Source organism: Dendrobates tinctorius, unplaced genomic scaffold, assembly GCF_039654945.1.
Source record: "Dendrobates tinctorius isolate UK_male_01 unplaced genomic scaffold, ASM3965494v1 ptg000165l, whole genome shotgun sequence".
Taxonomy (NCBI): Eukaryota; Metazoa; Chordata; class Amphibia; order Anura; family Dendrobatidae; genus Dendrobates; species Dendrobates tinctorius.
Window position 1 is genome coordinate 13,051,922 of NW_027361832.1, and position 17,199 is coordinate 13,069,120.

The 17,199-nt window shown below is 41.3% G+C and overlaps 1 protein-coding gene across 8 annotated transcripts in view; it reads left to right on the top strand.

Moving 5' to 3' along the window:
- RUNX1T1 (RUNX1 partner transcriptional co-repressor 1) overlaps positions 1-17,199 on the top strand; it is a 194,394-nt gene that overhangs the window by 141,052 nt on the left and 36,143 nt on the right. For all 8 annotated transcript variants that reach the window (XM_073550498.1, XM_073550504.1, XM_073550497.1 and 5 more), the window contains exons 4-5: positions 4,393-4,482; positions 16,596-16,777. In XM_073550498.1, coding sequence (XP_073406599.1) covers positions 4,393-4,482; positions 16,596-16,777 — 272 coding nt within the window. The remainder of the gene's footprint in view (positions 1-4,392; positions 4,483-16,595; positions 16,778-17,199) is intronic.

Consider the following 17,199-nt stretch of genomic DNA (forward strand, 5'->3'; position numbering starts at 1 on the left):
AACAGTGGAAACCCCCAATTCTAACTCCAACCCGAACCCCAACACACCCCTAACACTAATCTCAGCCCTAACCCTAGCCCTAACCCTAACCCTAATGGAAAAATGGAAATAAATACATTTTTTTTATTTTATTATTTTTCCCTAACTAAGGGGGTGATAACGGGGGGTTTGATTTACTATTTATGGCAGTTTTTATGTTTGGCGGCTGTCAGACGCTAAAAGACGCTTTTTATTGTAAAAATAGTTTTTGCATCACCACATATTGAGAGCTCTAATTTTTCCGTATTTTGACCCACTGAGTCATGTGAGGTCTTATTTTTTGCGGGACGAGTTGCCGTTTTTATTGGTACCATTTTCTGGCACGCGACATTTTTTGATCGCTTTTTATTCCGATTTTTGGGACGCAGAATGAACAAAAACCAGCGTTTCATGAATTTCTTTTGGGGGGGTGCGTTTACACTGTTCTGCGTGTGATAAAATTGATAAAGCGGTTTTATTCTTCGGGTCAGTACGCTTACAGAGATACCTTATTTAGGTCTTTTTTTATGTTTTGTCGGTTTTATGCTATGAAAACTATTTTATATAAAAAATAATTATTTTTGCATCACTTTATTCTGCGAGCTATAACTTTTTTATTTTTTTGCGGATGATGCTGTGTGGTGGCTCGTTTTTTGCAGGACAAGATGATGTTTTCAGCGGTACCATGGATATTTATATGCGTCTTTTTGATCGCGCGTTATTACACTTTTTGTTTGGCGGTATGATGATAAATCATTATTTTTTGCTTCGTTTTTTATTTTTATTTTTTAAGGGGTTCGCTAAAGGGGTTAACTAATGGGACAGTTTTATAGGGCGGGTCATTACGGATGCGGCGATACCTAATATGTGTACTTTTATTGGGTTTTTTTTTTTTATTTCTAAAAAATGGATTTATTTGGGGGAATAATAATAATAATAATAATAAATTTTATTTCTATAGCGCCGACATATTCCGCAGCACTTTACATTTCAGAGGGGATTTGTACAGACAATAGACATTACAGCATAACAATAATCACATACAGTAGATTATAACAAAATACCAAGAGGAATGAGGGCCCTGCTCGCAAGCTTACAGTCTGATGGAAAAAGGGAGACACGAAAGGTGGGTGGTAACAGTTGCCATGATTGTATGGACCAGCCATAAGTGTGTAACAGTACAGACACAGAGGGCTAATGGAGGCATAAAGCATGTGGGAACATGACGCAGGGAATCTGGTTAGGGTAAAACTTTTGGCTGTGCCACACAGGGATAGGTTAGGTTAATGTGTTGAGGCGATAGGCCAGTCTGAATAAATGCGTTTTCAGGACACGCTTAAAATTGTGGGGATTGGGGACTAATCGTATTGACCTGGGAAGTGCATTCCAAAGAATTGGCGTAAAGTCTTGGAGACGGGAGTGGGAGGTTCTGACTATTGAGGATGCTAACCTCAGGTCATCAGCAGAACGGAGGGCGCGGGTAGGGTGGTATACTGAAACGAGGGAGGAGATGTAGGGTGGTGCTGAGCTATGGAGGGCTTTGTGGGTGAGGGCAATAAGTTTGTACTTAAGTAATAAGTTGAATATTTTTTTTTTTTTCTAATTTATTTGGCGATTTTTTTTAATTTATTTTAACACTTTATTTTATTTTTTTTTTTACTTTATTAAATAGTCCCAGGTGGGACATCACTGTCCTGTGACAGATCGCTGATGTGTCACATCACAGATCACTGTGACAGATCAGCAATCTGTCACAGGCACTGCAGAAGGCTTCCTCATGCCTGCGCTTTACAGGCACTGAGGAAGCCAGCTTCCTGCATGCCCCCGAATCCAAGATGGCGACGGGGGCCTTCGGGGGCCTGCAGGAAGTAGCCCCCGGCAGCAGCGCTGCACATTGCGCTGCCGTGGGGGGCTCAGGGAAGCACGGAGGGAGCCCCCTCCCTGCCGATGCTTCCCTTTAACCCCTGGTACACCGCGATCATGTATGATCGCGGTGTGCAAGGGGTTAACGTGTCGGGGGCGGTCCGTGACCGCCCCTGACACATTGTGCCGGGTGTCAGCTGTGACACCACGTGGGCGCCGCTGATCGCGGTAGACGTACTATCCCGTCCATGGGCATAGGGGCCCGGGTCCCATGGACGGGATAGTACGTCTCATGTCAGGAAGGGGTTAAAGAAGCCCTCCTCCTCCCATCAAAATTGTTATCCTCTTATTATACTGCAATAATCATATTATATAGCACTGTGCACTTACAATTGCTCATTTTGACTTTTTTCCCAGCTAATTCTTCTCTTTTCCGTTAGGTCTATCACATCATGTGACTAAAAACTGACCCTGAGTCCTTCTAAGCTCTTTGTAGAAACAGGAGGTCTCTTTTCCCTGTATGAGTCATCACTGCAAAAGTCACTGGCAGGGGGAGGAGGGAGCAGTTAGGTCAGGAATTGAAGAGGGGGATGACTCTTGCAGGGAGAAGAGACATCCTGTTTCTACATAGTGCAGAGAAAAGAGAAGAGTTAACTGGGTAGAAAGGCAAAATGGGCAATTGTAATTACACAGTGGTATATAATATGATGATTGCATTTAATTAAGAGGATTAAAACGTAAGTGTGCTTTAATGTTTGCACAGGATTGTTGTCTCATTCCTGCAGTTGTACCCAATACTGCAGTTCACCTCTGTGGCTTCTTCATTCTGTGGGACCATTTTACTCCTACTGATCAGACTATGATGGCATATACCCTTAGGAAAATGTCTTTATAGGGGTTGTCCCAAGAATGTAAGGGAATCCCTTTTCATTGGATAAGGGGGAACGGACTGATCGCTGGGGGTCAGACTACCTAAGGATCCAAAGAAATTGGCTCTGTAGAATCCCATCTGAATGGAGACTGAGGTCGAGCATGGGAACCTCCGCTTCATTCATTGTCTATGGGACTGCCACATATGATACACAATGAACAGATTAAAGGTGCACATACTTGACCACTGTTAGATTCAGAGAGGGCTCTGCAGAGTCCAGTTTTTGGGAATAGCACTTGTCTCATAAGTCGGGCTTCCAACCATTAATATATTGTCTTTAAAAAGACCTAGTCCCTCCTCAATTCAGTGTATGTTACATGTTTGCAGTGGCTCGGATATATTATAGTTTACAGGGGTTTTAAAGTGAATCTGTCACCTAAATTTTCGTATATAAGATGCGGCCACCACCATCAGCTTATCTACAGCATTCTGTAATGCTGTAGTTAAGCCCCCAATGTAACCTGAAAGAGAAGAAAAACGAGTTATATTATACTCACCCAGGGGCGGTCTGGGTCCGGTTCGGGTCCGATGGGTGTTGCGGTCCGGTCCGGAACCTCCCATCTAGCGATGACATCCTCTTCTTTGCTTTCCATCGCGGCTCCGGCACAGGTGTACTGATCTGCCCTGTCGAGGGCAGAGCAGAGTACTGCAATGCGCAGGCGTCGGACCTCTCTGACCGTTCCCGGCGCCTGCGCATTGCAGTACTCTGCTCTGCCCTCAACAGGGCAGATCAGTACACCTGTGCCGGAGCCGCAATGGAAAGCAAAGAAGAGGACGTCATCGCTGGGAGGCGTCGGACCGGACCGTGACACCCATCAGACCCAGACCGGACTCGGACCGCCCCTGGGTGAGTATAATATAACTCGTTTTTCTTCTCTTTCAGGTTACATTGGGGCTTACCTACAGCATTACAGAATGCTGTAGGTAAGCCCCTGATGGCAGTGGCAGCATCTTATATACGAAAAATAGGTGACAGATTCCCTTTAAAGACTTAAAGAGAACCTGTCTGCACAATTTTGTAATGTAAAGTGAAGACATGGCTGTAATAGTTCTCTAATACTTATTTTATTGATCCCTTTGTTGAATAAATCCGCTTTGTGGTTCTTCCTTAATCCCTTTTGAGGTTTTCTGCTAATTAGATTTTGGTGCACAGGGGCCGGACTGTGCACTGGGACTCCTCCTACCCTGTCTGTGATTCCCCTCCGCTGCCTCCAGTCTGTGAATGACCTGCCTCCTCTACATGAAATCTCAGCTGAGACCTGTCATTCACAGACCGGATGCAGGCGGAGGGGCCGGGGAATCACAGACAGGAAGAAGAATGCTAGATGTCGGACCCCCAGTGATCTGATATTGATGACCTATGCCAAGGATAAGGATAGGTCAACCATATCATAAGCCTGGAAAACTCCTTTTGTACATGTAGTTTTATTATTGGTCTAAATCAAGGTACTAGAAGATTAATGAATGCTTACCGTTGTAATAATTTGCTGATGAGATCCTTTTCCTACCAGTAGACAATAAGCTGAGATGTATATATACTGTATACAATATATATATATATTTTCTTTTTTTCCCAACAGAATTCTACGCTGACAATTGAAGAATTTCATTCCAAACTGCAAGAAGCGACTAACTTTCCACTGCGACCCTTTGTCATCCCATTTTTAAAGGTATTGCACAGTTCATCGATCTGGAAATGATTTCAAACCTTATTGTTGCTAGGTCACAAATGTGTGTTTTACTGTTTTGCTTTTTAAGAGAGAAAATGGAAAATAAATCAGAGATGTAAGGACCGAGCTGTGATGGACACACTTACCTAGGTGACTCTTTGCCCTATAGCTCTCTCCTCTTTGTGTTATTTCTAGTTATGGGGCATGAAAGTACCATGAGTGTATAATCTAGGATGGTTTAGTTCTCTGAATCCTGTCTGATGTATGACATAAAGGTAATATTCAGTGTTTAGTATTTTATGATGATTTTAGATTTTCTAGCTTTTATTTTTTCAAAATAACTCTCCCAAAATGTGTAATGTAAATTTGCTGTTGCTAAACGCATTAAAAGGAATCTGTCACCCCATTTTTGCCCTATGTGATGCGGCCACAGCCATCAGGGGCCTATCTACAGCATTCTGTAATGCTGTAGATAAGCCCCCGATGTAACCTGAAAGATAAGAAAAACGAGTTATATTATACTCACCCAGGGGTCCGGTCCGATAGGTGTCACGGTCCGGCGCCTCCCAACTTCTAGAGTTGGCGTCCTCCTCCGTACTTCTCCCACAGCTCTTGCGCAGGTGTACTATATCTGCCCCATTGAGGGCAGAGTAAAGTACTGCAGTGTGCAGGCGCCGGACCTCTCTGACCTTTCCCGGCACCTGCGCACTTCAGTACTTTACTCTGCCCTCAACAGGGCAGATATAGTACGCCTGCGTAGGAGCCGAGGCAGTAGTAAGGAGGAGGACGTCATCGCTAGAAGATGGGAGGCGCCGGACCGGACCGCGACAACCACCTCACCCGCCCCCGATGAGTATAATATAACTTGTTTTTCTTCTCTTTCAGGTTACATCGGGGGCTTATCTACAGCATTGCAGAATGCTGTAGATAAGCCCCTGATGGCTGTGGCCGCAGCTCATAGGCCAAAAATGGGGTGACAGATTCCCTTTAATACTAGAAATATCACTGATTAGTAAATTCAGAAACTGCAGAATGGATTATATATAGTTTTGGAAACATTAAAGAGTAACCCACATTTCAATTTTAATTTCATAATTTAATAGTGCACATAGAAATATACAACTTTGTAATATATCTTATCTGAGAAATCTACTTCTTTCTCCTCCTGGACTAATCATTTAATCTCAAAATTCTCAATTCATGGATAAAATCTGACTTCAGTGAGTACAGATTTTCCCATTACTGAGATAGGGGAAGACAGTTGGTGCTTATAAAGTTCTATGGAGCTCCATAACTGCCACTCCAGGAGAATTTCCATTAGAATTCCTGTGTCTGACTCAAGCTCATTCCCCTCCCATCTACATAGAATCTTATGAGGACCAACTGTCATCTTTCTCAGTAATGGGAAAATTTGTCTTTACTGAATACACGTTTTACCTGTGATTTGAGAGTTTTAAGACCAATCCAGGAGAAGAAAGAAGCAGATTTCTCTGATAAGAAATATTATATTATGCAATACAAATTAAAACAGCGATTACTCTTTAAAATTTATTAAAGAATCTTCAGATTTGATAGGTGGAGATCAAGACTGATGCGGTTTCTGCGAAAACTAAAATGTTGCAATACTTGGAGAGAGATCTACTTTGGTATTACCCCCAAGGTATAAAGCCTACGGGCCTGATTCAACAAGACCGACATTGTTCACTCAGGCCTTAATGAGGGTCGTGCTGGAGTCAGACGATACTGATTTATGAAGAGGTCCACACCTTTTCATGAATTTGAAGTGTCTGACAAGTGGCTTGAGCCTTTATGAGCTATGCCAGAAATCTTACTCCAGTTATGGACTGGAATGAGAGTTCTGGTGTAGGGAATGCCATAGCTCGTCATGATTTAGACGAGGTTTGGTGTCCTGCTCCCACTGATTCCCCATCCCACTCCAGCTCCACCCATTTTGGTGCATTCCTTATAATTTGCCCAACGCTGCTAGAGATATACTAACTAACGCATTTCAGTTCTACTATAGGTTGCAGAGTTTTTGTGTGATTTTCACTATATCGTCCTATCCTAATAAGCAACCTCCGTCGCTAGTAATTATCACATCATTCAGTGGCTATGTAGAAAGCTTGTCATCGTCATTTTTATAAGTCATGACCTGCGGAGGAAACTCAATCTCTTTAACATAGCTGTGTTGTTAGACACCACGTGTAGATCATCAGGCCGCAAACTAGCATCAATACATATGTATAGCACATTATGTCCTTAACTCGCACTTACAAACCTCACACAGAACCGGGCTCTGCCAAGGCTGAGTAATTGCAGAAAATGATAGAGATGTTCGCTCACAAAGTGTCAGGAAAGACACGTCGATGAGTACTTTAAAATGAACATGGTGTGATCTTGTCACTAATGGTACGCTTCCTGCTCTAGAAATATATAATGGCATGTTAGAAAACCAAAGCATTTCTCATGACGGACAATTTACCAGTTCAAGTTCAAGAAGCGCAATGTACTTTTCATCAGTGTTTAGGGTAAAACAGATAAGCCCGTGGGTTTCGCATCTCAGGTCAAATGGGATAGGATGGAATATTTGATGTTTATATGATGCTATAGGTCAGTTATTATTTGTAGGAAATATCAGACACTTATTTATTAACGTTATGTGTATTAAATGTACAGTTTTCTTCTTAAAGGGAATCTGTCACTTCCCCATGACGTATATGACCTATTAATATGGGCATACAGGTGATAGAAATGTTACGCTAGTCCTACCTGTATACCTCATATTTATGGTCTTGTTGTGGAGAAATGTTATAGTCAGTCTTTATGCTAATGATTTCTTCCAGGCTCTGGAGCGTGCGGTGCCTGGAAGAAATCCCTGCCTCCTCTCCTCATTACAATATTATGCTCCTCCCATGCACACCAGTTATGGCTCTGGAGTCCCGCATCTGCGCCTTGCATGCCCTCAGAAATACATACCTTATCCTCCCTTCCATTGGCACTGCACTGAGGGATCTTCTGCGCAGGCGCCGGCGACTTCGGCTCCAGTGACCTCCAGTGTGCATGCTGATAAGATGATTTAACCACTTCCTTCCTGCATAGTCATGACTATGTACACATGGTTCCTAGAGCTGACTGTGCCGGGAGGAAGCGGGGAGAGCACCTTATCAGCACACACGCCGGAGTTCACAGTGACTTGCCTGCGCAGAAGATCTCTGAGTGCAGCGTCCATTGAAGGGAGGAAAAGGTACACATTGTGGAGGGAGTGCAGGACACAGGCATGGGATTCTATAACTGACATGCATGGAAGGGGGATAGTATTGTAATTAGGAGAGGAGGCAGAGATTTCTTCCAGGCACCACATGCCTGGAGTCTGGAAGAAATCATTAACATAAAGACAGAAGGTATACAGGTAAGACTAGTTTAATATTTCTATTACCTGTATGCCCATATTGATAGGCAATATACTTCCTGGGGGGGTGACAGATTCCCTTTAAGGCTGAACCTTTTCCAGGGAAAGCTGCCAATTACTGATTAGGGCTTCCCACTGGACTTCTATGCATAGAATGACTGCAGTATATGGTACAATGACATGCTTATAAGGATCCATAAAATAAGATACAGGGAGCTTTAGTAAGATTAGAAAAAATATCTTAATCGTGTAATGTCTCTTAAATCGGTTGTCCATTAGTCAGACAGCCCCTTCTCAATCCTAATGTCCCCCCCCTTATAGAATAATAACACTTATACTCACCTCCGGTGCTGAAGCTATTTCAGCGGTGTCCACACTGGCTCTCCCAATGATTGCTTAACATTGTTATGTCACACAATCCTTGAGTCCTATAAGTGCTGGCTTCCATTTCTCCGCCTTTGGACAAATTGCATACATCCGGAGGAAGTTAGAGCTGCTGCTCTGTCATTTTCTCGGGAGAGCCAGTGTCGAACATCTCTGGCATGGCTCCAAAGGTGAGTATAAGTGTTATTATTTTACAAGGGAGAAACATGAGACTTGAGAAGGGATTGTCCGAGTAGCGGATAACTTGTTTACGTATCAGGACTTTGGCAAGCAGATCCTCCTTTCTTAGTCTCCTGGGAGTGTGATATTGGAATGTGAATACAGCTGAGAAAAGCTCCAATATTTTATTCACTCAGTTAAAGGGGTAAATTTGATTTGCATCCAATAAATTCAATGAAGATTGAAGCTGCAAGGAAAGCATTAAAAAATTATACTCACCTATCCTCGTCCCTCCCTGTACACGTCTCACTGCTGAGTTCCTTCAAACGGCTCTTCTATCTTTTTTGTTCTTTCTTCTATCGCCTGTCATTGGGAGACCTCTGTTTACTAAGCCACACGGCATCACGTCATTGCAGTGTCCATGCGGTCATGTGGGGCCTAGTGAATGGAAGATGTGTCTGGAAGTGACCATAGCCCCATAATGAATATAGAACAAAAAAGACAGGACATAGAAAAGCTGATTAGAGGACCAACAGCAGAGGAGGTCCAAGGAGAGATGATTATTAGATTTTTTTTAATCGCTTCTCAGCCCTTTATAACCCAGCAATTTTGCATCAAATCAGGAAAAAAAATTGCAAATTTGGGCAAATTTGAATTTTTTGAACAACTGGAGGTGAATTAGATTTTCTTTCAATCGATTTGCTCATGTCTAGTTGTGAAATATTAAGGCAAATAGCAGTCCTGCGTCGATTGAATGGAGTTAGACTTTAATTTTTTACAATTTTAACACTAAAGATAAAATCAATATAGTGGATCATATACAGTGGGTGCGGAAAGTATTCAGACCCCTTTAAATTTTTCACTCTTTGTTTCATTGCAGCCATTTGGTAAATTCAAAAAAGTTCATATTTTTCTCATTAATGTACACTCTGCACCCCATCTTGACTGAAAAAAAAAAACAGAAATGTAGCAATTTTTGCAAATTTATTAAAAAAGATCATGATAATATAGTGGATCATGTCCTTTGAGAAGTCCACAGAGCCTATAACAGAGTCAAGCAGGTTCTGCTAAACACCATCCAGTAACCACATGTTCCCTCTACTGGTCAGACTAGAAGAGAATTCTAGCAGGCAACTGATAAGACCAATATCGGCAGGATTGGCCAACAGTCTAATGTGTATGGGGGCCTCTTGACTCTATCCTGATGGATAATGTTCGGGGAGCTAAGAATCTGACGTGTTCAGTTTTGGACTACCGATAATTTTTTTTCTTGATGAGATAAGCCGCTGCCTGAGAACTCTGGCAGCAGCTTTCTCATAGAGAACACAGGAACGCTAGACAGAGCATATGGAGAAGTCGGAAGAGACAACTGGTGCCCAAATGATGTATCATCTGAACCAATATTTAGCAGACAACTATCTGCTGTGCATGACGCCACTTATGGGCAACCATCAACGCATCTGATAGGCTTACTATTCTTAGCTCTGTCAATTCAGTTCAGATGTTGGCAAGAACGTTAATTGTTGGCCATCTTCCAAGAGTAGTCCATTCAGCCAATTAACATAATCACCTTGTTAACATTGAGTGCCAAAGGCAGATAAACCTGGGTCTAATTCATTTCAGTTGTCAATGAATATGCAGGGTCGCTTATGGACTGGTAGGTGGCGGTTAAAGCAGCGTATAGAGCTCAGCCCGCATCCCTTGAAGCAGAGTGCTTAAACTAATAAGCAAAGCTGTTTATAGAAGTGCTGGGTATGCTTGCTACATAAAAGGATGCTTTCCTTACGAATTTCATCATGTTAACATCATTTCCTCTGTGAATACCGCTGATTTCTTTGCTTTGTGAAAAATAAAAATATGTTTCTATTCAGGGTCAAATTGGCTGCCACAAAAATTAAAAAAAAAAAAAGCAAGATTCCAAGGACACTTCCTTATACTTCTATCAGAGCTGAGCGCCATATGGTCGCCATATCATTTACTTTGGATCACTGAAATCAAAGATGCAACTTTTTTTTTCTAATTTTAGTGCTTTTCCTCAAAGGAGACATTAATGACAAAAACCATATGGTTGTGGGAACACGGGGCCTTAATAAGTGCATTCAAACGCAGCTGTAACAATATGCATTAAAATCTTGTTTTCATTAAGCTAATGCAACCCGCAGACCCGCGATTCCATTCTGCGTTTATGGAGAAACATTTACTGGAAGGATATTAGACACCATTCTAATTACCTAATCTGGCACCAGAACTAGAACAAACAAAATTGCTTTGTATTACCATTTTTTTTTTCCGGAATCGAAAGAACATGTTTGTAGAATTGCTGAATAAAAAAAAAAAGGGAAAAAAAAACAAAAAGCTATTTTAACCGTGTCATCGTTACTTTTGTATTTGTCAGAGGCAGCATTTTGGGATTTCATTAGCTGTAAATCTGTGACGATCTGATGTTTCTAAGACATCAAGAGGGAATGGGATTTTTTGGAATGAGTTGTTTATTTTATGTGAATTTTGATCTCGTACGTGGTTTGCTGTGTTAGTGGTTTTTCCATTTGAATTGCACTTTATGTGCCAGAGATGCTTGCTGGACAGCTGGACATTGTCTATGGCCATCAATCTTCCAAAATGTGTGATATTTAGGATGGTTCAAACCTGACCTGCAGGTAGGGTTTCCATCAACTGGGAAAAGATTCAGTTTGCTACCCTTGGGCTGGTTTTACACTTGCCGTGTTTTTGCTTGCCGATTTTGCGTCCCCAGTGCATTTCTGTGTGGCCGCAAAATCGGCCCGCAAAAATTCCACGATGCGCCGTGTGCCGTACGGTCGTGAGGGCCTTATTTGCGGCCGTGAAAAAAGATCGTGCTTGCTCAATCTTTTTCACGGCGTACGGACACGGGCCCCCATTGAAAGTCAATGGGGCCGCAAAAACGGAAGTTTGTTTTTGTGGCGCACCGTGACTTCCTATTTTGCTGACCGCCGTTTTTTTTTTCCAATACTATTTACATAGTATTGGGGGAAAAAAAACACGGCGATCCTCAAACGGGCCGCAATAATGTAAAAAGTGTAAAAGTAGCCTTACTGTATATTTACAGAGATTGATCGCGGTGAAATATCTTGTTGGCCGTACCCTGTCCACATGGCCAGCCATCCCCTCAGCTTCGCACGTGGCTAAAACCACCACAATATTATAATTATTATTATTATTGTATTCCAGCATCACATTTAACATTTCAATCTACTAGATAGGTGATACATGTCAGATAGGTTGGGGGGAACCCTTGTGGCTAGAAGGTGCGCGTGAACAGACCCCTTTTTCCAATGAGTACTTAAGTGTTAAATGTTTTTTTTTAATCCAGAAAAGCTTTTCCACTAAAAATCACTTTAGTTGAGTTTCTAATATTATTTTAGAAGAGTTATATATTTTCAATTTACAAAGGTGCCTCTAAATATATCAGTAGAAATCCTGGGTCCTGGCAGCTACCTGTCCAACTTGCGCTAAAAACAGCAGAGAGTTTCCAGAGTAAGCTATGTGTAAAGTGGACTGGTTGACGGGTACATTTCACTAGCTAACCAGCCCTTCTTCTCCATCACAACCAATGCATCGACAGAAGGGGACTGGTTTAGCTATTGAAACCTCAGCCAGCAACCTTCACACACAATACTGACGACATGCTATTCAGGTTACTCCTGTGTCAAGCTCAGGGACAGGCATATAGCAGTCGGGACCATATTGATCCAAAACTTAGGGCACCTTTCGAAATAAAAATAATTCAGTTCTATAAAATCATGTTAAGAATTTATTGTTTTTAAATGGACAACCCTTCACTTATTACATAATTGAAAACCAGTTCTCTATCAGAGTAACAATGGACATCCAACATGTTGAGAAATTACATCCACATTGAATTCATGTGCTAACCATACCTACAGTTTTCAGACAGGGAGGGAACTAGAACTCTTGTGCCAACAATTGGGAGTAGCAATTTGAAAACTCAATACTGACTCTCTAATATGCCTTGCCATATGACTTAGGACAAAAAGTGAAACCAGACACTCCATTTACAGACACATGTTTCTGGGTATTTATCCCTCATCAGTGCAAAGCAGGAGGTTCGATTTGAGTAAAAGAGAGGCCTCTGACAGGGAGTCTAAGGGGTCACCTTGTGAAGAGTGCCAAGTCGTGATAAGGGGACTTGTTGGCAATAAAATGCTTCTTTGGGAATTTAAATATGCAAATATCCTTTTCAAAAAGGAAAAGGATTGTTACCGCCAAAAGGTTCTATTCCTTTTCTTCTCTTAATAGGATATTTGCATATTGCATGGCCTGTAAGTCTCCTTACACTGACTTGGCACTCTACACATGGAGAAACATTCTCCTTTAGACCCATAGGTTTTATGAACAATGAACATCTAAAGATATTTGTCCATGGCTCCTGCAAACAATGTTCAATCCTCAAATGTTTTATTTGCGACTAAGGAATTTTAGAAGTTGTGACTAGTTCCATCTAGTGTGGACCTGTTCTTTTTATCATATTACCTCTGAATTTTTGATTTCGTGCTTAGATTATATCAGCATAATGTGGCAATTAATAGCCCCTAATGCTGCCTCTGGTGTCCCGGCATGGTGACCCCTCGGGTGAATTCTTATTACCATAGTAGGCAGACTCTCAGCAGTTTATATCTTTAGGGTTTTTCATGTTGTTTAGATTGTGTTATTATATGATCTATTCTATAGTTGCTTCTGGATTTTGGGTGTAAACACTCTGTAGACAATGCATTGAGGTTGGTCCTGGCTCAGAGCCTGCTGGCTTTCCCAAAACTCATCTGCACGCAACATGGCTAGTAATTTTCCCTAATTATCATTCAGGAATTTGGTCTGTGAGACTGCATAAAATGATGCCTATTTTCATAGCTTTACGATATGACTATCTCCAGCAACAAATCGTCGTAAATTATCATACTAAGTTGCAAGGTCTACCGTAATTATCATTTTATTTTTGTCTGGATTTTAAGTGACAACTATCTTAAAGAGGTTGTCTACTTCCTGAACAGCCGCTTTTTAAATGAAGTGGTATAAAAAAAATGACTCACCTCCCATACTTGCACCATTCAAGCAAAGTCGGCACTTGGTCTTCCGGAGTTTGCATAGCATTGTTATACCACGCGAGCCCTGCATCCAACCAGCAGCCAATAATGGCCTGCTGTGCTCTTACTTCCTTAGGAAGAACGTCGGACAAACAGAAGTGAGAGCGCAGCGACCCAATGGTGGCTGGTGATTGGCTGCAGAGCTCACATGGCATAACAATGTCACCTAATCCCCAGAAGACCCGGCCCTGACATTGGTGGAACAACGCCAGTGCGGGAGGTGAGTCTATTGTTTTTTATGCTACTTCCCTAACGTTGTTAGTTAAGATCCAGACCAAAATAATCTGCTATAGTATATGTTTTTTAAATACACAAGGGGGTGACTACTTATTTTAAAGGGTTGCCAAGGGAGTCGACAACTCTTTAAGTGCATCAGTCCAAAGGTATGAAAATAATTTTGAGTGTTTGGACCTCCTTAGAGTAGACTATTTTTTTACGTGGTGGTATCTTAAACAATTTTAGTTTTCTTGCCAAATGGCAAAAACTCAAAGGCAAAAGATGATCTCTTAGCTGCCATAGGTAAGAAGTATTGTGGGGGTAGGAGATGAAACCATCTAACAAAAAAAAAAAAAAAGCTTTTTCCAGATTTGCTATAAATTACGCAGAATCAATGTAGGAGATGAAACCATGTAGCAAAAGAAAATTTTTTTTTTCCAAACTCGCTATAAAATACGCAGAATGAATGTATAAACCGAAAAGAACTCCATTTTATGCTTAGACAGCTAATAAGGCTACTAATAGCATGGATAGATAAAGAATGACTAGTGGGTGGGAGAAATCACCACAATTTGGAGAGGATTTAATACAATGATATCAAATTTTATCACAAATATATATATACATAGACATACAAAAGTGCTCATGGTGAGGTAGAAGAAGTATAGCAACTAACAAAGATAATGGCACAGTGATGACAAATATAATGCCAGACAGAAAACTCGTCTCAGGGCTGACAACCGCACAAAAACAGGGTATAGGTAGCAGCGGTTCTCATGCTAGGTGCTGTAATAGCCACAGTTCTAATCCTACATGAAATAAACATAGTTAACAAAATCCAACATAACAATGAACATGATACTTTTCCCTAACTGAAAAAAGGATGTTCAAAAGGACATAATGGAAGGACAACTCCATAGAAACAATGTTATAAACCTATATAGAAATAAGGAGTATAAGGAGCCCAAACAATTACTAGAGAAAGTCAATTTAATGGTATCAAAATTATTTGCTCTTTATTAATACAGGTGCAAAAAAGTGTATATATTAAAAATACAATCATATGGTCAGATACCAGGGATGACACAAAAAAAGGGGGAATAGGATCGCTGCACATAACTTGTAAATGCAATGGTACAAAACTTGAATTAAAACCCCCAAAGCAATGCACAATTCATCATAATGCAATGTACTCCCACCCTTAACAATCCATTATTGTGACCAAAGTATAGTCCATGTTAAGGGGCCTCAGGGATCATGCAAAATCTTCCATTTAAAGTGCTAGCCCCCCGATGAAGCCCAGCGCGAAACGTGCGTAGGGGCTTGGGGGATCGGATACGCTGCATATGCATTTTCCACATGGGTAAGCATGGTCATTTTTTCAATTTTCCCCCATACCTTCCTGCACACAGCACTTTAAATGGAAGCTTTTGCATGATCCCTGAGGCCCCATAACATGGACTATACTTTGGTCACAATAATGGATTGTTAAGGGTGGGAGTACATTGCATTATGATGAATTGTGCATTGCTTTGGGGGTTTTAATTCAAGTTTTGTACCATTGCATTTACAAGTTATGTGCAGCGATCCTATTCCCTCTTTTTTTGTGTCATCCCTGGTATCTGACCATATGATTGTATTTTTAATATATACACTTTTTTGCACCTGTATTAATAAAGAGCAAATAATTTTGATACCATTAAATTGACTTTCTCTAGTAATTGTTTGGGCGTTTATACTCCTTATTTCTATATAGGTTTATATATATGAAATAAACATATACCCAAATGATCGAACACAGTACAGGCCCCAAATCACAAAGGAACAGTTGATTACCAAGAGCAGTATTATCTAGGCATGCTCAAGGTGCCGCATTAGATTTCAAATGTAGGATATCTGGTAATCAACTGTGGTCCTAGTTAATGACAATAAAAATTCAAAGCCTGAATAAAATGAGCCAAGTAAAGAAATATGAGCCAATCAAGCAAAGAACTGCTGGGTAAATGGCTATTAAACATAAGTGAGCAATGTTATTATAACATGCTCCAAATGCTGGAGCTAGAGCCCATGGTTAGGGCTGAAGTATGGACTGTCCGGTCACGATCATTCAGTAGTGATATATGCCTCTCTAGCAGGCTTATAATGGGAGTGCCGGGGAGTCCATAATAGTATCCAAGCAGGAGCTGTATGTACAACACTATGTGCTGAAGTACCAGACACAAAGAAGTAACGCTACCCAAATAATAGCAAGCAAGGTAAAATACCTTGTGACATGATCCCAGGTGAGTGCAGAGACGCCCGTGAGACGCGCTGAATGAATGTATTTCTACAAGTTCTCGTCCAGTATGTACGATCCTGTGTGGCCTTCAATGATCTTATCTTCAAAATGAGACAATGATTAATTATATATTAATTTCACAGCTGTTTACAGACGTCATCATCGCTGTCCCCGATGGGGCTCACAATCTACATTCCCTATCAGTATGTCTTTGCAGTGTGGGAGGAAACCGGAGAACCCGGAGGAAACCCACGCAAACACGGGGAGAACATACAAACTCCTTGCAGATGTTGTCCTTGGTGGGATTCGAACCCAAGACTCCAGTGCTGCAATGCTAACCACTAAGCCACTGTGCTGGCCTTATACTCATGTTCTCGATTTTTACTTTCCCTGACCCATTGAATATGCAAAGTTTTGAAGACAAGGATGTGAAATGATTGTAGGCTTATTGAAACTGTTCTGGGCATATGAAAATCAAATAATGTACCCTCCAAAGTTCCAATTTTGAAGCTTTTTGTCTATTTTCTAGGCCAATCTGCCTCTGCTGCAGCGGGAACTTCTGCACTGTGCAAGACTGGCCAAGCAAAACCCTGCCCAGTATCTAGCTCAGCATGAGCAACTGCTGCTGGATGCCAGCACAACCTCGCCTGTTGACTCCTCCGAGTTGCTTCTCGATGTGAATGAAAACGGGAAGAGGAGAACCCCCGATAGGTAAATACAACCAGGATCTATTGACATCCAGGGCTTCTCGACCCATTAATATACTACCTACTGCTTATACAAATATAATGGCATTTAGCTTCTTCCTCAGTAGACCTGCCCTTGTATGTTTGTAGATCAAGTGATCTTGAAGAGTTATGTGAAGAATTAGGTCCTTCAGACAATAAAGCATGGAACACATTTATTGTGCCATTGTACTTATGCTTAAAAATTTGTCTTTTAGATCCAGTATTCGGATTTTTAATGTCTCAGTACAGTCAGAGCTCCATTTTTTCGAATATTCAGCTTTAAATCTCCTTTATAAACTAAGGGTATGTGCACACGTTGCGGATTTGCTGCGGATCCGCAAGTGATTTACAGTACAGTGTTATTCCATGGGAGGAAAAAAACGCTGTGCACATGCTGCGGAAAAA